Here is a 20576-nt window from a genome sequence, read left to right as displayed (position 1 = left end):
GATATGGAAATGGAATGTTTGCTGCAAAACTGGTTGTATGATATTTAACGTGGAGACGTATAGCAAGAAGCAATGGTGCCTAGGCCCGGATCTTTAGGAGCAGTGTGAATACAGGCCAGCGGGCTAGTGCGGAGGGGGGGGGGGGTCGTGCTTGGGCAACTGGGACTAGTGTGAGTGCGCCCTAAGGCCCTGGCAAAAAACAGTAACACAACAACAAGGTTGAACCCGGGAAAACAATGGAACCCTACCTGAAGCAACACAGAATCATCACAGCCTGTGCATCTGTAACACAGTACTGTTTCCGGTTGGCCGGCTAGCAGAGTTATAGCCCAATATCGCTAATCAGCCTGTAAGAGCTAAACAGTCCTCCTGGTTTGGTGTGGTTCACACTAGTCACTCCATAGACATGATAGTATTCATGACTTAGCACAAGCTCCAGCAGAAGGAATCATTTTGGAATACTGATTGTAATATCTGGTGGATGATGTGGGGAATACACTGACCGCATAGGAAATGGAGAAATGTATAATGCTGTTAAACAGGGGGCCATATTGTGGGATTCCTCAGTGAAACAGATGTCAACTCCAGCTGACTTACTCTGAAATCCCACCTCGCTCTCTGATCCAGCACACACACACGCTCACACACACACGCTCACACGCTCACACACACACACACACACACACACACACACACACACACACACACACACACAAACAAACATGCACACACTCCAACACACACATACAGTGCACACAGATATAGAGCATAAACAAGCTTTATCCTTTGATCATTGTGTGGCAGAAAAAAAAGGCATTACCCTCTGCAGAAGTCCCCGCGAAAACAGAAAATGCCTGGAAAGTCACATTTCAACTAGCAAACAAGCCAGTGAGGACGGAGATGCTCATTTGACATCAAAGAGTGAAAAACGACAGTCTGTTTCAAGTAGCGTTTGCAATCCAAGTATGCATTAAGAACCGCTGATCAAGTAAGCAGACCTTACACACACACACACACACACACACACACACACACACACACACACACACACACACACACACACACACACACACACACACACACACACACACACACACACACATCAGTGAAGGAAAGATGATCCCTGAGTAGAGCCATAATAAAGAAGTGCTTTTGACCATTCCATCGAGCCTTCAATCCACACTAATTGGACATGAGATGAGAGGCGTTATTTCAGGGAAAGCTGACCTCCAAATACCTGCCTTCTCCCTATGATGCTAATTGGCAATCTTACCAAAGGACGGATGTATTGCACGATATACAGGAATATAGAAGTGAAGAGGTTTGCACCACTCAAACTGATTTCTTTTTAACCCAATGTGCATGAAAGTTTACTTTCAACGTTCAATCACATGTCTGTCTCTTCAATAACTTCATGATGATCTTAGAGTTATATTATGGTCATCTGTGATAATCCATTTAGTTTCTGAGAAGGTTTTTTTCTGTTTTGTATGTCAAACAGCATAACCTACTGCAGACAGTACCCGTGAATCTCTGCAGCCGTTGCCATAAAGGAGATGAAGTGTGTCAGGATTGGTCGTTCTAGTAGATGCAGAAAGCTTTGCTGTCAAAATTGGTATCAAACCAGTCTTGTTGTAGGCTTCCTTTGACTTTTTTCATCATTGCCATTTCAACCAATGATTCAACTGGTGCCTATCCAAATGCTGAAAACGCACCATCAAGCTTGTCGCGTTTTTTACTCTCAAAACACTGGGTGAGCAATATAATCCCTACTCCTCTGCAACACCTATCGGCCTGAAAGAAGGCCTATTATTGTAGTCTGATGCAAAAAATAGAGGAAGATGCAGCTGCAGAACACTTTACCGATAGGCATATTTCTTGTGGGTGTGCCCTGAAAACAGTTCGCTTGATTCTGGTGCTCGTCAATCGTACACTATCTTCAGAGTGGAAAATAACAGAAGATGAATGTCTGGGAACTGGTGGTCTTTTGCCCAAATTTTAACTTAATTGAACTGTGGAAGAAATCAGTGAAAATAAACGACTCTATTAGTCCATGTTACTGTAAGCCCCAGGCTTGCAGAAAGTTACTATGTTGGTCATTTTTATCACACATCACACACATTCGCCTGTGTGTTTTCTAAGCTACAGGGGGAGAAGAACTGACACCAACACACGTCACAAATACAATAGAGTGGGAGACACACTGAACAATTGAATCAACCAACAACATGAGCCACTCGTGACCTAACAGGACATGGACTTATCACTCTGACCGTGTCGTTCTTCATCTTCTGTGTGTGTGTGTGTGTGTGTGTGTGTGTGTGTGTGTGTGTGTGTGTGTGTGTGTGTGTGTGTGTGTGTGTGTGTGTGTGTGTGAGTGAGTGAGTGTGTGACCACATAAACAAGACCCCTCGGGAGGTAAACAAAGTGTGTCGCTTCTTAAAAATATACTGTATATCTCCACTTACACCAGCTGAGGCAAATGTGTGCTAAATATAAATCAACAAGTCTAAATGAGGTGCCTGCGTGCTGCTATTCCACCATAAGAGTAATACACAAATTGCATCGTAATGGCTTGAGTCACACTCGCAAAAAGATAGTCAGCAGAACCCGAGGTATACACTTGACTCATCCGTATTCCGCAGGTGTGAAAAATATTTCACTGCAAATCATGAATGTGAGGCAAAAGAGAGTGCAGTGCAGATCCTCATTGGAAGTTGTTTAAGGGCCACCTCGTCGGAATGACGACCAAGCAAATGTTTAATGTCATTATATATACTGTACATGGGCCTGTTTGGAATTCCACATGGATACTTGCTATTGAGTTGCTGGTTGGATAACAGCCGTTTGCTACTCACCGGACGTCGTTTTGCTGCGGAGGTTTCTTCTGGCTGACCAGGTTCACTGTTCGTGCCTGGATAGGCTTCTCTTCTCTGAAACACACAAAGTCGGGGAAAATTGTGTTAGCATCACTAACACATGGTGTGAGCTCCACTGTTGTTGGTTGAAGGTGCAGTGTGTTATATTAGAATATAAGGTGGCATCTAGTGGTAAGATTCCAGACTGCAACGCTCCCTTGCTAACCGCCTCCCTTTTGGATAATTACGGAACTAACAGTTGCCTTCAAGGACAATAAGCTAGTTGCCAAAGATGGCATCCTCCACCACTGCCTCAAGTCTTTCCACAATATCAAATGATGAAGTGAAGATATATTTAGTTGTTTATTCTGTAGTACTTATTTTTTGTCTTCCAACAAGTGCATTTACGCTGGACAACCGTACAACCACTATATATAAAAACCCATACGCCAGTTAAGTTTGTCCGTTCTCTGCTACTGTAGAAACATGGCGGTGCAACATGGCGGCCTCCGTTGAGGGTGCCCCGCTCCTTTGTAGACATAAAAGGCTCCTTCTAAGGTAATAAAGGAAACACAACTTTTATTTTCAAGCAATTATACACTAATAAAAACACACTTATGAATATCATATTCCATTTGTACCCAGTCTGTTCTGAAAAATTCCAATACATTCAACACACTGCACCTTTGAAGGCTCAGTTCCATGGATCACAATTTATGAACATAGCAATATACACCTTTTCTTTGCACACAAATGAAATCTGTCGTGTGATATTTAAACGTCATTATTTTTCTCTGACTGTCTCGGTACAGCTATTTTGTGTCACCTGAGTTCGGATGACATTACACTCACTCTATCAAACGAACCAGATACAAGAAAAAACACAAGAAAAAAAAGCTAATCTTTCGAAATACTATACAGAAATACAAACTGAACTGTCTCATTCAGACTCTCTCTGTGCCGTGTTAGAGATATAGCTTTAGGCGTGGATGACTTAGATAATAATGGCAATGGTTTCCAATACGTCCACACACTGACACACGCACACTGTGATTCAAGCCATCTCATCCATAAACATATTGCAGTGCGCTCTGATCATTCTGATCACAGAGGGAACTGGAGAGAGAAATCCCCGCTAACATCTAGGCTGTTCTCAAAGAGAAGCCGTGTCTGTTTGGTGTCAGTGAGTGGGGGGTACCACCACTTTCTTTTTGCCCATTAGGAAAGGTGTTAGCTGACAGATTCTAACCATGCTTTGCTGCACCGACTGTCCACAATGAGTGAGGTATATTTGACATTGGTTAGGGTATTGTGTTTCTCGTAAAATATACATTTCACGGGGGCGCCTTTAGCTCAGTTGGTAAGGCGTCCCCCTCCCGGGCCGGGCCCAGCAGCAGACCCGGGTTCGATTCCCACCCGCGGTCGTTCTCTGCATGTCACTCCCCTCTCTGCCCCATTTCACCTCTGTCTCTCTGCACTATCAATAAAGCATAAAAATAAATAATAAATAAATACATTTCACAATGCTACTTTTTCCATGACGGATGCCATCTGTAAATGAAGTTTAGGTTTGGGCTACTATGACATGACATGACTCTTTAATACAAATCAGGTATACTCTAGTCTACATTATGCTGAAATGCATGCCTAGCATTTGTTTCCCCCCCTAACATTTCAGGCATCCATTGGTTTTACATTTACTTCAATGTGGTATAGAATTCAATTAGCTGACTCGTCAAACTAGCTTGAGGTGCTTAATGTCGGCGATTCTGGAGAACGCTTGTTGTCAAAATCACTTTTTGTCAAAATCACTGTAACTCTACTCACAATCCGCAACCTGTAGGAAGTGGGTGTGCGCTGATAAATCTTGTGTTGATACACAACGTAGGCTCTGTAATCTGGTATGTAAACAAACTGTATGTAAACAATGGAGCTAGCAACATAGCCGATTTTTGAGAACTTCCAAAAGTTTGCATATTAATTTTTCTGAAAATTAAGGGAAGCCGGTGGATGTCTGAAATTCTCGGAAAGATGTGTAGGAATTTCTATAAATAGAAATATGCAGAATGGTTTACAAAATCATTACCTGTGTAAAATGCTGTTTGTGGTTAGTGGTATGGATGGCAATGTCGATATACAAATTCAGTGTTCGGTTACATTCATTCACAACAGTGTGCCGACCCACTCTTTTAGTGTTGGAACAATCCCTGGCCTCACGTTGCCTAAAGGGTCCTCATCACTTCCTTACATGCATGCAATGTCATTTCTAATACCAAACTTTTTCAAAACATCAGATAGTGACATTATTAAATCCATTATATGCATCATAGGTACAGTACAGTACAGAACAGTGCATAAGTTAGCACCATGCATTATACCGTACAGCTTGCTCATCTAAGACCAACAATGTATACAACAATGTATACAGGCACACAAACACTACAAAACTACATCACATTTGTAATATACTAGGGCTTTTACAGTTGACATGTACTGTATGTGTGTGTATTAATTTTAAGGCTGAGACAAGTTGGGAACTATAGTTTCCGTCTCCAATATGAGATGAATATAAACGATCAATTTGAGGACACCTTTGACGCGTTAGGCTCAGACAATGCAATAATTAACGTCCCGCTGAATATCTAGTTGTACTTGATCTTATTGTGTCAATAAAAATGCATGTGTTTTGATTATTGGTGACTAATTGTTCTATGTCTTAAAAGGGGTCAATCATATGTTTATAACATGTTGATGGAATGCCTCTCGTTGCACATTGGTGCCTGTTATATTGCTGTGTGGAGGAGACTTACTGTACTACGTTCCTGTGCTTTACCTTTCCTATTATGTAACCGTAATTTGGGTTTGTAAGGAATCTCTGCTGGATTGTAGCAGAGGCTGGCTGACTATCAGTTACAGTTCCTCCATCTTTTTCAGACTTGAGTTTCATTCATTTTCAATCAAACACCTCATGGTAGGACGTCATTGTTTATCCACAATGTATTTACCATTACATCACTGTTGCCGTGGCTATATACCCTACTGGGAGAGGTATGCTCACAATATACTGTGATCCTGTACATGCTTTAATAGCAAGGAGACTGACGGCGGTGGGGTATGTCTTATAAAATTCTCCTAAGAGTAGTGTGTAGCCGCTGCTTCTCTGCATTACAACCCACACTACCCTGCTACCGCTAGTACACTCGCCATGCATGTATTAGTCAACCATAGTGCAGCTTTTTGCAGTGCAGACCCAATCGTAAAGGACCCACATTATGCACTGCTCTGCTGTGGCAATCTCCATTCGAAACAGTGGCCCGAGAGGAAACGGGCGCTGAAGCCGGTACAGTTTAAAGACATGTATGTGCTGACAGGCCTGCCTTATTTTGCAGGCCCCCCCCCCACACACACACACACACACACTGCTATGACACGACACGACTGAATCCATGGCTTCTCTGACACATTTGCTGAAAATGATGCATAGCCACTTAAGAGCCGGAGCTATATACATTGGACATTTCCTTCTTTAGATGCAATGAATCGATCTTCCGTTCCAGTGCTGGGGCTATCAGTCCGCGCGCAGAGGGCTTAAAATAGAACATGGGGGGGGGGGGGGTAAAAAGCTTGAAGAGCGCCTCGCTTAGGTGGGTCTATCTTTTTTTTCTATCTGTCCATCTGTGCATGCAGCTCTGTGCAAAAGCCATGCAGAGAAGAAGAAGAAAATGTGCGTCTCTCTCTCTTCAACTTGATGCAAGCCTTTTCCCGAGGACTTTTTCCTCCATGCATACAGTGGTGGGTATATAGAGGAGGAGGATGCACACAGTGGATATACTGTAAGCCACTCCTGATTCAAAATGACATTACACACGCACCTTCTCTCTCTCTCTTTCTCTCCCTCTCTCTCTCTCTCTCTCCCCCCTTCCCCCTGTTATAGGCCTACTGGTTCTGTAACAGCCTGTGTGTGTGTGTGTGTGTGTGTGTGTGTGTGTGTGTGTGTGTGTGTGTGTGTGTGTGTGTGTGTGTGTGTGTGTGTGTGTATGTGTGTGTGTGTGTGTGTGTGGATGTGTGATGTCTGTTTTGCAAGAGCACTGGCCTACATACAGTACAGTGCATACGGCTGGGAAAAGGCTCAACCGCACCCCAGAGCTGAGAACAGCAGCTGTTGAGAGGGATGCTGCACTGATAAAAAAAAAGAGAAGAAGAAAAAAAAGCCAATAGGGAGGGCTCTTTACTTTTACTACTGTCAGTGTGCCAGTAGTAGTCAGTCAGTGAGAGTTGCTTGCTTGCAATATATTATTACAGGTAAAGTCTAATAGGGCCTACATCCCCGCTTGACTCCAGCACTATAGTGTTTCGGGACAAGTGCAGATGGGAAACTTAGTTCTTATTATTTTTTATCAATTGCGTGTAAAGCTGCTGATGTTGGCTGATGGCATGGCTGACACACCCCTTCATCCATCCTCTTCCTCCTCCCTTTAGTGAGTAAAGTTACACCTGGCCCACCAGAGCCTGTAGCACTCAATGGGCCTCTGACTACTGGATGTGAACCTGAACTACACTGGTCTGGACCGCAGCATGTTTCCTCCTGCACACATCAGCTGTAGCTTACATGGATGGGCCTGTGAGAGAGTGAGTTCTGTGTAAAGGGAAATGCAGGATGTGGACGCACACACGCACGGGCACACGCACACACACACACACACACACACACACACACACACACACACACACACACACACACACACACACAAGCACACATGCATGGTCGGATAGGCTACAGTGGAGTGATGCTGAAACATTCTCATCCCTCAGTAGAGAACGGAGGTGGATGGAATAGACTTCTTCAGAACGGAAATAGCCCAGGCCCAGTCTCTCAAACACACACACTATCTATCTCTCTCTCTCTCCCTCTCTCTCCCTTACTTTAACATGGCCTCCTCCTTCGCCTCCTCCTCCTTCTGCCGAGCCAGCACGGCCATGATGATCTTCCTCTCGTCCTCCGTCAGATGGCTCAGGTCCGGCTCCGGTACGGCCGGGGCGACGGACGGGCGAGTCGGGCCGCCCCGAGGGCCCACCACCGAGGCGAACATCTCTCCCCACTACCACCACCACCACCACCTTCCTGCCTACTTTCCCACGTTCCTCCTCCTCCTCCTCCTCCTCCTCTCCCTCTTCGGGATCACGGATAGAAAACCCGCTGGCGAAGCCCACGGATCACGACATGGCCCACGGACGAAGCGGCGGTCGGAGCGACTGATGCGGAGTTCCCATGGCGTCGGCGGGGGGCGGGGGGGGCACCCAGGGCGGCTGCGGGGGCGGCAGCAGCGGTGTAGGTGCTATAGCTCCGGTAGTATAGCCTAGTAGTGGGTAGTAGTAGTGGTGGTGGTGGTGGTAGCGCTTCGGTTCCCGGTTGCAGTTTTTTCAGCCTCTCCTCCTTCTCCCTCTCGCTTCTCCCCCCACCCCCCTCCCACCGCCCGCCTCTCCCCTCCACCACCTCCGTTTTCTCACGGGGAGCCCATATCTCCAGGCGGTCGGTTCGGCTTGATGGCACACACGGGGAGAGGGATCTCGCTTCCTTCTTCGGGCCGGGCAGAGAGGCGGCGTCTCCCCCTGGAAAGCAGCTCAGGTCTCCGGCTGTGTGGCTGCGGGGCGAGGCGAGGCAAGGCGGCCACTTCTTGTTTTCCAGCGCCGCCGCTAAATGCTGCTGCTGCTGCTGATGCTGATGCTGCTGTCAGGGAGACGGAACCGTCAATGGGACCGCAGCCCCTCGAGCGCGTTCACTTGTGTTGCGGCGGGAGCGCGCCAGCCCTCATTTGAGAATGGGGGGCTCCACTCACCGTGAAGATGTTGCGCGCTCACGTCAGCCCTTTTCGCACGCATAGAAAAATAAAAGGGTTTAATCCAGGGTGCATTGTGGGGTTTTGTGAGACCATAATAATACATAGAAGATTTTAACTTAATGAGAGGTCCCGGAAAAGGTAGACTAAATGCAGCCTCCTTATGGTTAAATTAAAGGATTCTAAAATGTAAAATGGGTAGGCCTATAGGCTACAGTAGTGATAGTGTACGGTATCTTATACATATAGCCTATATAGAAATAATAGAATCATTTTAATATTTTCTTTCATTTTTGGAGCTTTGGAGCAAAAATAGACCTTTTCAATTGTATGTAGACTTAATCAACACAAATATGCATTGTATGACATAATGATAAGACAAAGAAAAAAAATATTCAGTAATAGACCATAACAATAAAAAGTAGGCTTGGCCTAGTGTATATACAACAACATTGGTACAGAAAAAAAGAACCATGCTGTAGTATTGCATGAAACCCTTGACAATAAGAGTGTTGGCACTCTCCACCTCCTCCTCCCCTCTCCCTCCAATCATTGCGTGTTAGAATGACGCGCATCCCCCTTTTTTTCTTTCCTCCCTCCCGCCCTGACCATATCTCTCTCTCTCTCCATTCCTTTCCTCCTTCCATCGACACACACACACACACACACACACACACACACACACACACACACACACACACACACACACACACACACACACACTTATCTGAAGGGAGCCTGAGGTTTACCACATAGCGCTGCACATGTACGGCTATAGGGTGACATTTACAGTATGTCAGTGTACAACACTATTTATAGACTGTGTGGTCTACAGGGGGTTCCCAAACATTATTATTCAGATGCACGAGAATATGCCATTATACTAAGAAGTGTATTATTTACGTAGGGTCCTATTTTTAGCCACATATCCATTTTGAGTAAGAACCGATATCCAAGCTAGCTAAAATTCATTGTAGTCAACCATGATTTGGTTGATAAATGGATACTTTTTTTTTTACCAGCTAGAAGGACCCTGCAGCAAAATGAGACAGTGCCACATTTACCTGGAAGCGTCAAGGGACTCTACATGTCCCTACACATTGTGCTGTAAACCAGTTTGCTCCAGATTTCTCTGTACATTTGCAGTGGGATGTTACATGAGCTCCTCAATGTTGGTGTGTTATTTCAGCACCACGGACAGCTCACTAAACAGCAGGGCCACTTCCAGTGCTGCAAGGGGGTTAGAGAGAGGAGTATAGCATGCCAGTAGTAGTAGCACGTTGCAGGGATAGGCATTAAGGAAAAAATGTACAACCATGGCTTAGCCTAAGCCCTTCATCCTCATCATCTCATAACATGCCCACATAAACAAACAATTTTCAGCACATGATTCAGACATTGCAATGACCAATACTTCGCTGACTTGCTCAACCACTCTGACTCACCCAGCCTCTTAGGTTCCTATTAAGCCATCAATGTCCAGGGAGTAAGCTAAATAAACTTAGCACAAAAAGTAAGTAAGTTTTTGTATGGTGGCGTACTTCTTTGTTGAGGTCAGGACTGCAGGCAGGCTATTACATCCTCTCCACTCGCAAATTCTGGAGGTAGGCATATACCCTGCGTTCCTAATCGCATACTCTTTATTTTTTCTATTCTACATACTACATCCGACGATAAAAATAATCTAGTAAGGATGCAGTAGGCATACTATTGGGACATACTTTTACTTATTTATTTCATCATAACATTGCGCCTTGATCTTGCCTCTTGCTTTTATATCCGTCGCATCCAGTTTGTTTTCACATGGAGGCTTCGTTGATGTGATGTCACTTCCGGTGTGCACTGTATTATGGGTCAGAATCGCCCAAATAGGATGCTGTTTTCAACACTAAACATCTTGGCCAGATGTAGTAGACATCTGGGTCTTTCTAACCATCCTAAATCTGCCCACAAGAATCGGGACATCCTAAATCTTTTTTCTACCATACTAAATAGTAGAAAGTATGCGATTCGGAACGCAGGGAAAGTCTCTGATAAACCCTCGCTCTGTGGGCGAGCGTTGTCATCTTGGGAGAGTAGAGTTCGGTACCAGACTGTGGAGATATGGGATTGCCACTGGTTGCGGATCTCATCTCAATATCTGGCTGCAGTCCTGACCTCCAACCCCATTGAATACTTGTGTGTTCTGCTTAAATTGCCGATATGCCTTGTTTCTTCAGACTTCAATCATCCAATCCAATAAACAACACCAAACAAGTGTCAATAGCAGAATAAGTTGTTTGGCATTGGCATTGTTTGACGGTATAAGATGTATCGCCAATAAGCATTGTCACAACAATGAAATACTCTATCAAACACAAATGTACTCACTATTTTTTGCTAAGTTTAGTTGCCAACTTGGACCGACTCATTTCAATAAGTGACGTTCCTTCATGTATCACACTATTCAGGAAGGCACATAACGGTTCCCTCCCACAACACTGCAGCATCAGCAAAAAGCCAATAGGCGGAAATGTACACAACATACATTTGCCAAGAGAAATGATAGATGAACATTAGCGACAGTTTACTGGTCGCACACTTTGATACCATGTAGACTAGTATTAAGTGCATTTGTTACAGTTAAAGTATGTACTGTGTTTCCATGATACTATGTTTCCTATGTGCTTGGATAAGTTTGATTAAACACACACACACACACACACACACACACACACACACACACACACACACACACAAAAACACACACAAAGACATATGCCCAGACATTATTCAGGTAATTATTTTCTGCTTGCTTGCTTTTTTCCTTTTTTACCTAGTTTATTTGGAGGGACACTATTAGGCTACCACTACTGCTAAAGCTATAGTGTGTAACTTATTTTGCCCCCGTTAGGAATTCAGAATGATTACAACAACACTGTCGGTGCATTTACATGAGCATAAGCATGGAATGGATTTTAAGCCTACTGTAGACTTCTTCCATGTATTCTTATTAGCATTACAGTAGAATCAACAACTGAAACATTTCGCTTCTTGAACTCCTGCGCCAGTGTCGGGGGTTGACACCAGTTTGTGAATCGGCCTAGGCTTTATCTATTGTGTGTCAACTCATATGGCAATGGCTGAATGTGGGGGAGAAAGGGGTTCGTTGTCACATTTGTTACATGTCGCCACCAGAAGGCGCTGTCTCTGAAATTTTGGTATAGAAAAGTCCAGAGTTGGGATCAGAGGTCACAGTCCTATTTGGAGTTAGAAGGGTGAATTTGAGGTGAAAGGACATTTTGTGTTTTTCATGTCAAATTGTACATTTTTAGCTCCTGAGTATTTTCCCTCCAGGCTTTTACACAACAAAACACTTTTTACCCCTAAAAAGTGTGAATGGAAAGCTATAGTTTAGATTGTTGTTAGCTAGCTAACTAGTTGTAGTAGCAAGACATTTCAGTTGGGCTTGGTCTTCACATTTCTTTGGGGGTTGGTTTTCACATGTTAGCCAAGGGCTGCATTCAGGAAAGGAACCCAATAACTAAATAAAATGGCCAGCTGTATCCTCACTGACACCCCAGAGAAGGAGAGAATAAAGTAGGAAAAGACAGCTAGCATGCAAAAGGAAAAAAGGGCAACAAAATCAAAACAACCCAGTGCACTCCAACCCAGCTGGGGAAGAGGAAACAGAAGAGAAAGAGACAGGAGGAGGAGTCTTCATCAGACGAAGAGGATAGTTTTTGTTTTGTTTACATGTATGGAAACGTTCTCCTACAGCCGTTCAGGGGAGGTATGGGAGAAGTGTTGGATGTGCAACCAGTGGGCACACAAGCTTTGCTTAGTTGGAGTGAGCAGACCCTACATTTGCCATCACTGTAACACAGATAGTGAATGTGTGTAGCCTAGTTGAGTAGGCTTTATTTTTTAGACCTATTTGTTTTGTTCTTTATGGTGTTACATCTGTTCATAATATGAGTTTCCTGTTTGTCTTCTTTGCTTATTTTGTGTTACGATGCATTACGTTATTTGGCCTGTTTGTCAACTTGACAATGCAATTAAACTTTCAAATTGAGTTCTGCCTTCTTGCCTTCTTTTTAAGATTTTTCCCATTAAGATAACATTGTGACAAACAACCCCATAGTGTGTGACAACCAACCGTGTGATGGGGATGTGTCAGGGTGTCTTTGATGGCTATTTACTTCTTTATTACAATAAGTTGGGAAATGAAAGGGATATAGGCTACATATTTCAAACCGACACCTTAAGCCTCAATTTAATATAAGAATGACTATTGAAAGATGTTTTGGTGAAAAGCAATTCACACTAGAGTAAAAGGTGTGCCTACCAACCCTGTTCTCCCCTACCGACATTCATTTCTATGAAGCACTATATAGGCTAGGCTATATCTTTATGATAGGCCTACCATCCAAAATTATACAGAAAATTATAAATTGTAGGCTACGCTATGTTATTAAGACATTTTCTTCAGCCTAAATCTTATTTTATAGCCTAAACCTCCATTTAAATGTAGTCTACTACTGGTCTATGAATTATTGTGTTTTAATTTGAAAGAGTGATCGTCATATCCCGGAAGTGTTTGCTTTATCTGAGCTTAACGGTTCCTATGAATACTTCTTCATACTACTACTCATATCCGAAGGGAAAGGGCTTTGCGTCGCCACAGCCACATGCGTATTGGTCAGTCCTCACGGTAAGTAGGAGTACTGACGAATTTGTCAAGAAGCTAATCATTTAGAAAAAAAATAGAGTATTTCCACGAAGCTCTGCCTGGGTTTATTCAGGGACAGTGTGTGTGTGTGTATGCGGTGCGAGCCTGCTGACCCACCACACTTCGACAACAACGCAACACTCCGCCTGTTTATAACCGCTCTGCTACAGGTTGAGTTGAGCTTTTTCTCATGTGTCTCGGCTATTCGGAAAGACGCACACGGCTCAACCTATGGGCTCAGCGAGCGGCTCTCGTTTTATAGGCTATATTTAGAAAATATGTACTGTAACGGCTTTGGCTAGTAAACAGTAATGACAAATTGTAGAAGTTTCTCAACATTGGCACTGAAATGGTCATTGTTATTTTCTTTTAAAGGTGAATAGGCTAACCAACCCAGTTACCCATCACAGTGAAATGTGTAGGCTATACTTTTTCCACTGTTCAATTATTTTAATTGGAAGCAAAAGTTTGAGATGCGGACCAACATAATTATTAGAACATTGCACTGTGAGACTGGGTCGTTATATGCCTACAGTCTATTGAAATCAGTTAAGAAATAAGAACAGCGCCCTCCAGGGTCACACATTCTGGCAGGTCACAGCTTTCGGCGCAACACCGGCTCCATGGCTGGCTCTGGTCGGTGTGAAACCAACCGGTTCATAACTGGTATTAGGCTGTAACCAGTTTTGAACTGGCCCCAGCACCAGCTCCGAACTGGCTCTTGGTTCCTGTGAAAGGGGTAGAGAGGAGGAATCTCTTACAGCTCTTACTCCTTTATAGCCTACGTTTAACACTGTGTTCCATCTTGTCCCTGCTTATTTCCCTCTCAGCTGATTGACATGTTGCCGGTGGTGGTGGTCCATGGAGGCGCAGGGCATATTCCTAAGGAGCGTGCAGAGAGCTCCACCTCTGGGGTGTGCTCTGCAGCCAGGGCAGGGTATGCTGTGCTACAGGGAGGGGGCAGCAGCATGGACGCTGTGGTGGAGGCTGTGACCCAACTGGAGAATAACCCTCGCTTCAATGCAGGTAATGTAAAACAAAAAATATATATAACTGCAAGCAGTTATGAACGGGGGCCAAGCCTCCCACGCAACTCGGGAACGGGCGTCGTCGTCCGCGGCGCCGGCCCCTTGCTTCACAGAATCCGTGGATGTAACATTTTTGACTGTGGGATGTTCGGTGTGGAAGTTTTAGCCCCAAACTCGTTTTGTTTGCTGTTGTTAAAAGATATACATTTGTTGTGGTTTTGGTGCCCCCTATTGATAAATTTTGCAAAACTGCCTAAGGTAGAAAGCTGCAGCTCAATTTACCGAATAAGTGTATGTCAAGTTTTTGAATGTGCGATGTTTTCTTGGGGAGTTGTGAGCAAAAGCAGATTGTCACCCTCTCCACTGTAAAGACACTTTTTTGAATTTCCTGCCAAAACACTTAGAAAATGGCGAAAACAGTGAAAAACAAATTTTTCTTAATAAGTCCCGCCCACATAGGAATTTCTTGGCCATATTTTTTTTATAGACTCAGGTAAGCCCCATGATAGTCTCCCTTGAGTTTCAAGAAAATTAATTGCATGGCTATGCATGGCCCCCTAAAAAAAGCACACACGCTCACACACTCATGGCTGTATGTACGTAATGAACCATTTGCAACATAATGTCACCTTTCTTACACATTCTGCAACATACTAACATCTTGATTTAAAGCAGCTACGAGTAACATTTAAATATCTTTTAAACAGCCTCACGTTTCCTCTTATAGTCATAGATTACCTTTAACAGCAAACGAGACCATCAGTGCAAAGAAAGACGTTTTTATATAGTTTTTATTACTGCGTTTGGTCTGGTCGCACACCCAGTCCGATTTTCGGTTTGCGCATGCTATGGTCACATATCCGTATTGGTCGCAGATTTCAGTGTAGCGCTGCAACGCGATTTGAGAAGCCTATCCCTCCAGGTGAGGGAAGTGGGGCGGGAGCCTTGTTTGAGTTATTTGTCGTCATAATGACTGATAACGGGGCTGAACCATCAAAGAAAAAAAAACGTGTATACATACAATTACACGGGAGTGAACTAGACTGCAGTGTTTACTCCTAATTGAATGAGCGGTAGCCTACTAACACAGTTTACTTTGCTTCACCATCATCAGATGACCATTATTCATCTGAAATATTCATTATTTACAACAACATAAAAACATTACCTCATCGTGATCCATACTAACTGCCGTCTCTCGCTTTCTGTGAGGACACGTAAACTTTCAGCTCCGTGAGAGGTGACACTGCATCAACTCATTGCAATCAGGTTAGTTGATGCAGAGTCACTAACCACTCTCACGGAGCCCTCACGACTTTCAACACACGGACATGCACTATATTGCGTCCTAATCAATTGAGACTGGCACGGCCGGCACGCGCTAGAAAACAGCTTTACGACAGCTGGCGTCGTAAAAATAGTACCGCTTTTGTCCAAAGGGGCCGCCAACGGACAAAGTTACTCGTAGTGGCTTTAAGCAATCAACTAAGGGTGCTCCGATCATGACTTTTGAAACCGTAAGCTGTGTCCCAATTCAGGGGCCGCATCGATAACCAAAATGAGTATCGGCTGATACCGATGACTCTACGGTCATTCGGAGCACCCTTACAATCAACTTATCCTAATCTGAAGGAGTCATGTGTCACATACAGTATTTGAATCTGTTTTTGTAAATGACCATGTATTTCTATTCTAGCACATTTCAATAAGATGTCCTTGAAATTGATACTTGGAGTTGTTCGCTAACATTTTTAATAATGGCCTCCATGTATTTTAGCCCAATAGTTGGGCATTGCATTGTATTGCAATAATTGTCATAGTTGTATTGTCATAGGGGAGGGAACAGCAATCACAAAGTTGCACAAAAAATATCTAAATCCAGTTGTGTGAAGTAAAATAACTAAAAAGATTGACTGTGATGTCACAGAAAGAGAAATGTAGGGTTAGACAGTGAGACCATAAAACACTCTTTCTGCCTTTTCTCAGGCTAGGATGATCCGATTTCAATTTTTTTTGCACATTTATACTTCATAGGATCTCTGAGTTCAATACACCTTCATATTCCAACCGGTGAAGTAGGCCTTTAAGCTCTACCCAGATACCAAATGTCACCCCTGTGTACACAAAATGTTTTTTGTCCCCAGGCTTCATCACAGCGTTTCTCCATTCATGTTTCAGGGTGTGGCTCGGTGCTGAACGTCAAGGGGGACGTAGAGATGGATGCCATTGTGATGGATGGGAAAAGCCTGGCTAGTGGTGCCGTGTCTGCTGTACGCAACATAGCCAACCCCGTCCAGCTGGCACGACTGGTTATGGACAAGGTACGCACATTTAAAATATGGCAGGGTCATGTTTTTTACACGTCTACACTCCAGTGTTTAAGGATTATGATGGTTACACACTGATCATTAACTCCTACATTATAATCTACTGAAAGTCAAGCCAATTTGATTAATTGACCACTCTTTATACTCAAATAGTTACATTTACTATCCATATACTGTAACATTTTAATAGAGTCATACAACGTTCTCAGTTTTTCTCAACGCTGCTGATGCTAATGAAAAACAGATTATTTGCAGGTTGGATTGCAAACATAAGGAATTGTGTCATAATTATACAAAGTTTATCTTACCCAAGCAAAGTAGGACACATGTTTAAGGTGGCGGTTATGTTTTTAAAACACATCGGATGCTTTCCATGTACAAAGAGTTTTTTTTAAATAGTTTATGGATGTGAATGTGTGTTTCAGACGAGTCATGCGTGTCTGACAGCCGAGGGGGCCAGTCAGTTTGCCCGGGCCCTGGGTGTCCCTGAGGTGAACCAGGACTCCCTCATCACTGAGTACGCCCGCATGCGCTGGAGGAACAACCTGCAGCCTGGGGCCAACCCTGTGGAGAGCCAGATGTGAGATTTAGGATTAAGTAGGCTTTAAGTCTGATAGCAAAAATACTATGATCCATTGTAAAAATGTACATATGAAAGACAGCCATCAGTCATTCAGACCTGTCACTGAACAATAGATTATGATTTTAGTATTCAAATTCTCGTCAGGAAAAACCAAGGAGTATTTGAAGCCTATAAATAGTATACTAGACAGCCCTAACGGCATGTTTGAAGAAAGAGGGAGGGACGGCAGGAGGGAGCAAAATAAGATTCCTAAATCTTATATAGGTCGTTAGGTGGTTCTAGCTTGGTAACCATGTTACTGTACAAAGCTGGCAATACCTTGAGTGTTTTTAAGAATAAATCAAAGTGATCCCTTGGTTGATTGTGCTGTCCCTGTGTGTTTGGTTGGTGCAGGGGGAAGATGGGCACAGTGGGAGCAGTGGCAGTGGATAGCGAGGGTAACGTGGCCTGTGCTACCTCCACTGGTGGGATGCTCAACAAGATGGAGGGACGTGTGGGGGACACACCCTGCATAGGTGGGTCCAATCACATACAGTCTGGAATGATACACCTTTTAATTGAAGTCAGTGAGAGAGAGAGAGACAAGAGGGAAAAAACTAAAACAGGAGGAATTTTCTTTAAGATTGACTTTTCAACATGTGGTTGCCCTTTGACCAGGAGAAGTTCCACATGTTGGGTTAGTAATAGTGGGCCATCATGGTTGTGTAACAACACACTGAAGTGCTGACACATGTCGCATGCATGGTGACACTTTTGAATGTATGTAAAAATAAATATGCACATTTCTTCTGAATCTCGTCCAAAGGGATTGAAATGGACAACCAGTGTAATCCTAACCAGTTCATATTTATCCTGTGGGCAGCACAGCACTGACCAGCAGTTTATACTACAGTGTCCTCTGAGGAGACACATAACCATCAGTGTGACAGTGAATGATCTCACAGTTGTATTGTGGACTTTGGCTGCTTCAGTCTAATCCTTCACTATCAGTCAATGAGTGATAAGACTTTCATGAGTCAGGATAGAGCCTCACTGTCTGAAACAAAGCCTGGAGAACCAGTGAGAGAACAACTTGATTACTGATCTTTTTGTCTTTCAATTTCTAGCTCGCTGTATTGCCACACCCGTCATGTGGAAGTCACATGTAGCAGGGAAAGTACGACAACCAAACGTGATACCCTGAAATAACTAAACTAAATGTATCTATCAACAAAACCAGATATTATATTTTTATAGGATATTTTGTGTGTTCCAGGGAGTGGAGGATATGCTGACAACCAGTCAGGAGCAGTGTCAACTACCGGCCACGGAGAAGCCATCATGAAGGTTACTCTAGCCAGACTCATCCTGTTCCACATGGAGCAAGGTAACACACACACACACACACACACACACACACACACACACACACACACACACACACACACACACACACACACACACACACACACACACGCAAACCCTCTCCTCTGATTCACTTATCTTTATTTTGGTGACCCCATGACCCTCCCTCTAGTGCCACCAGTAGGGCACTGCTTTCCAAATAAACTTTCTTTTTTCAAATGTATTTTAAATGTATTTGGGAAAAATGAATGAGACAAATAAAGATGGTAGGTAGATAAGTTAAGAGACTTATTCTGTTTTTTTTACCAAGTTATTATATATAACTATTATAGGTTGTATAAAGCGCCATCTTCAGACCAAGCTAGTGGAGTCCATCCGCTCCAACTACTTGATGGACACGCACCTAATTCCCATATCATTCTCTTTTCTTTTTTGCAAACTTTTAAAAGATTTACTTCACGTTCAGATGCAAACCTCTAGCTAGTGTAATGAATGGTGTCATGGTGGACTAAATGTCCTTTCTCTGCCCTGTTCTTCTCAGGCCAGTCTGCAGAGGCAGCCAGTGACTTGGGCCTGGCCTACATGAGGTCCAGAGTAGAGGGACTGGGTGGGGTGATCACGGTGGATCCACAAGGCCAGTGGGCCGCTCGCTTCTCCAGCGCGCAGATGTCCTGGGCCGCGGCACAGAGCCACACCCTGCACTACGGCCTGTACACCGGGGAGCATTTCACCCAGAGCATACAAGAACCACACTGAATCCAAAAAACACAACCCCACATGGGCTCACACTCTCTACCGATTAGGAAAGAGAAAATGTACTGAAACCAAGATTATTAATCAACTCTTCATACTAATAGCAAATAATAATGGGATGTTGTAATGATTTAGTCTACCTGAAGTCTAAGGTGCAGAGAGATCGGTGAGAACACACAATCTTAAGAACTCTTTCACACATAGTTCCCAGTTAATTACCTGGGAATACATTCCTGGCACCACAAGTGATAATGGCCTTTATAGATGGCGCTAGATGTCCAGCCGGGGGCAGTAATACGCCTAGTAGCATCTACACGGCCAAAATCAACACAAAGAAGAAGAAGAAGAAGAAGAAGAAGCTTGATCAAGGCCGCTGAGGATCAATCTCCTGTTCTGGCGTTAGTCTAATTTCCAGTCAGTATTGAAGAATGGATCTTACCTAAAGACGTTGGAATTTGGTGTGGTTAAGGCACTGCTGCTGTTGTAAACAAGTTTACAGATTGATTACCTCACTGCCGCTGTATTTTGTCACACGGACGTACGTAAGGTAATGTTCCGGCTCTCTTTAGCATTACAGCCTTCACTGCATATTCCCAGCAATCGTACTACTAGGTCTTGAGCTGGGAAATTGCCGGAGCAGATTTAATGTGAAATTGATTCTGGCTTTCATTCACACATGATCCCTTCCCGGCAAAATACTGGCACATTGCTGGGAAAGGCTGTGTGTGTAAAAGGGTCATGCATTTTTTTTATGTAACCAACATTGATGTGGATCAGAAGATTTAAAGATAGACATTTAAACAGATGATAATCACATTTAATTTGCACATTAATATTAATATCTTGTCTTAAAGTTAATTTTTTTTCTTTTTTGTTCTAGATTACGTAATCTTGTGTAGCAGTTGTATACATGTGTCATTTGGTATATTGTGTTGGGACTGCCTTGCTTATCTCAATGTGTCTCTGAGTGTATTAGTTGTATTTTTGGGAACTGTTGCAACTGTAAGAAATCTCCTGTCTGAGATTTGAGCCCATTACACATGGGCTTGGAGCGAAAAGGGCGTAAGTGACATTTTCAGAATTTTACAGGACAGCAAAAACAAACTTTTTATTGATCGTAAATATTTAATAAAAA

At 43.5% G+C, this 20576-nt stretch overlaps 2 protein-coding genes across 3 annotated transcripts in view; one reads left to right on the top strand and one right to left on the bottom strand.

The window, feature by feature from the left end:
- rims1a (regulating synaptic membrane exocytosis 1a) overlaps nucleotides 1–7948 on the bottom strand; it is a gene marked incomplete at both ends in the record, with an annotated part of 86077 nt that extends 78129 nt beyond the window's left edge. For both annotated transcript variants that reach the window (XM_080036700.1, XM_080036699.1), the window contains 2 exons: nucleotides 2859–2933; nucleotides 7782–7948. In XM_080036700.1, the coding sequence (XP_079892826.1) occupies nucleotides 2859–2933; nucleotides 7782–7948 (242 nt within the window). The remainder of the gene's footprint in view (nucleotides 1–2858; nucleotides 2934–7781) is intronic.
- Nucleotides 7949–14245: 6297 nt separating this feature from the next.
- asrgl1 (asparaginase and isoaspartyl peptidase 1) lies at nucleotides 14246–19444 on the top strand (the record flags this gene model as incomplete). Its single annotated transcript, XM_080036616.1, has 6 exons — nucleotides 14246–14432; nucleotides 16613–16755; nucleotides 17187–17341; nucleotides 17738–17859; nucleotides 18600–18710; nucleotides 19230–19444. The coding sequence occupies 6 exons, from the start codon at nucleotides 14246–14248 to the stop codon at nucleotides 19442–19444; spliced, it is 933 nt and encodes a 310-aa protein (XP_079892742.1).
- Nucleotides 19445–20576: the final 1132 nt, after the last annotated feature.

This window comes from Ammodytes marinus (assembly GCF_949987685.1).
Source record: "Ammodytes marinus genome assembly, chromosome: 11".
Taxonomy (NCBI): domain Eukaryota; kingdom Metazoa; phylum Chordata; class Actinopteri; order Uranoscopiformes; family Ammodytidae; genus Ammodytes; species Ammodytes marinus.
This window is presented reverse-complemented; position numbering and strand designations above follow the sequence as displayed.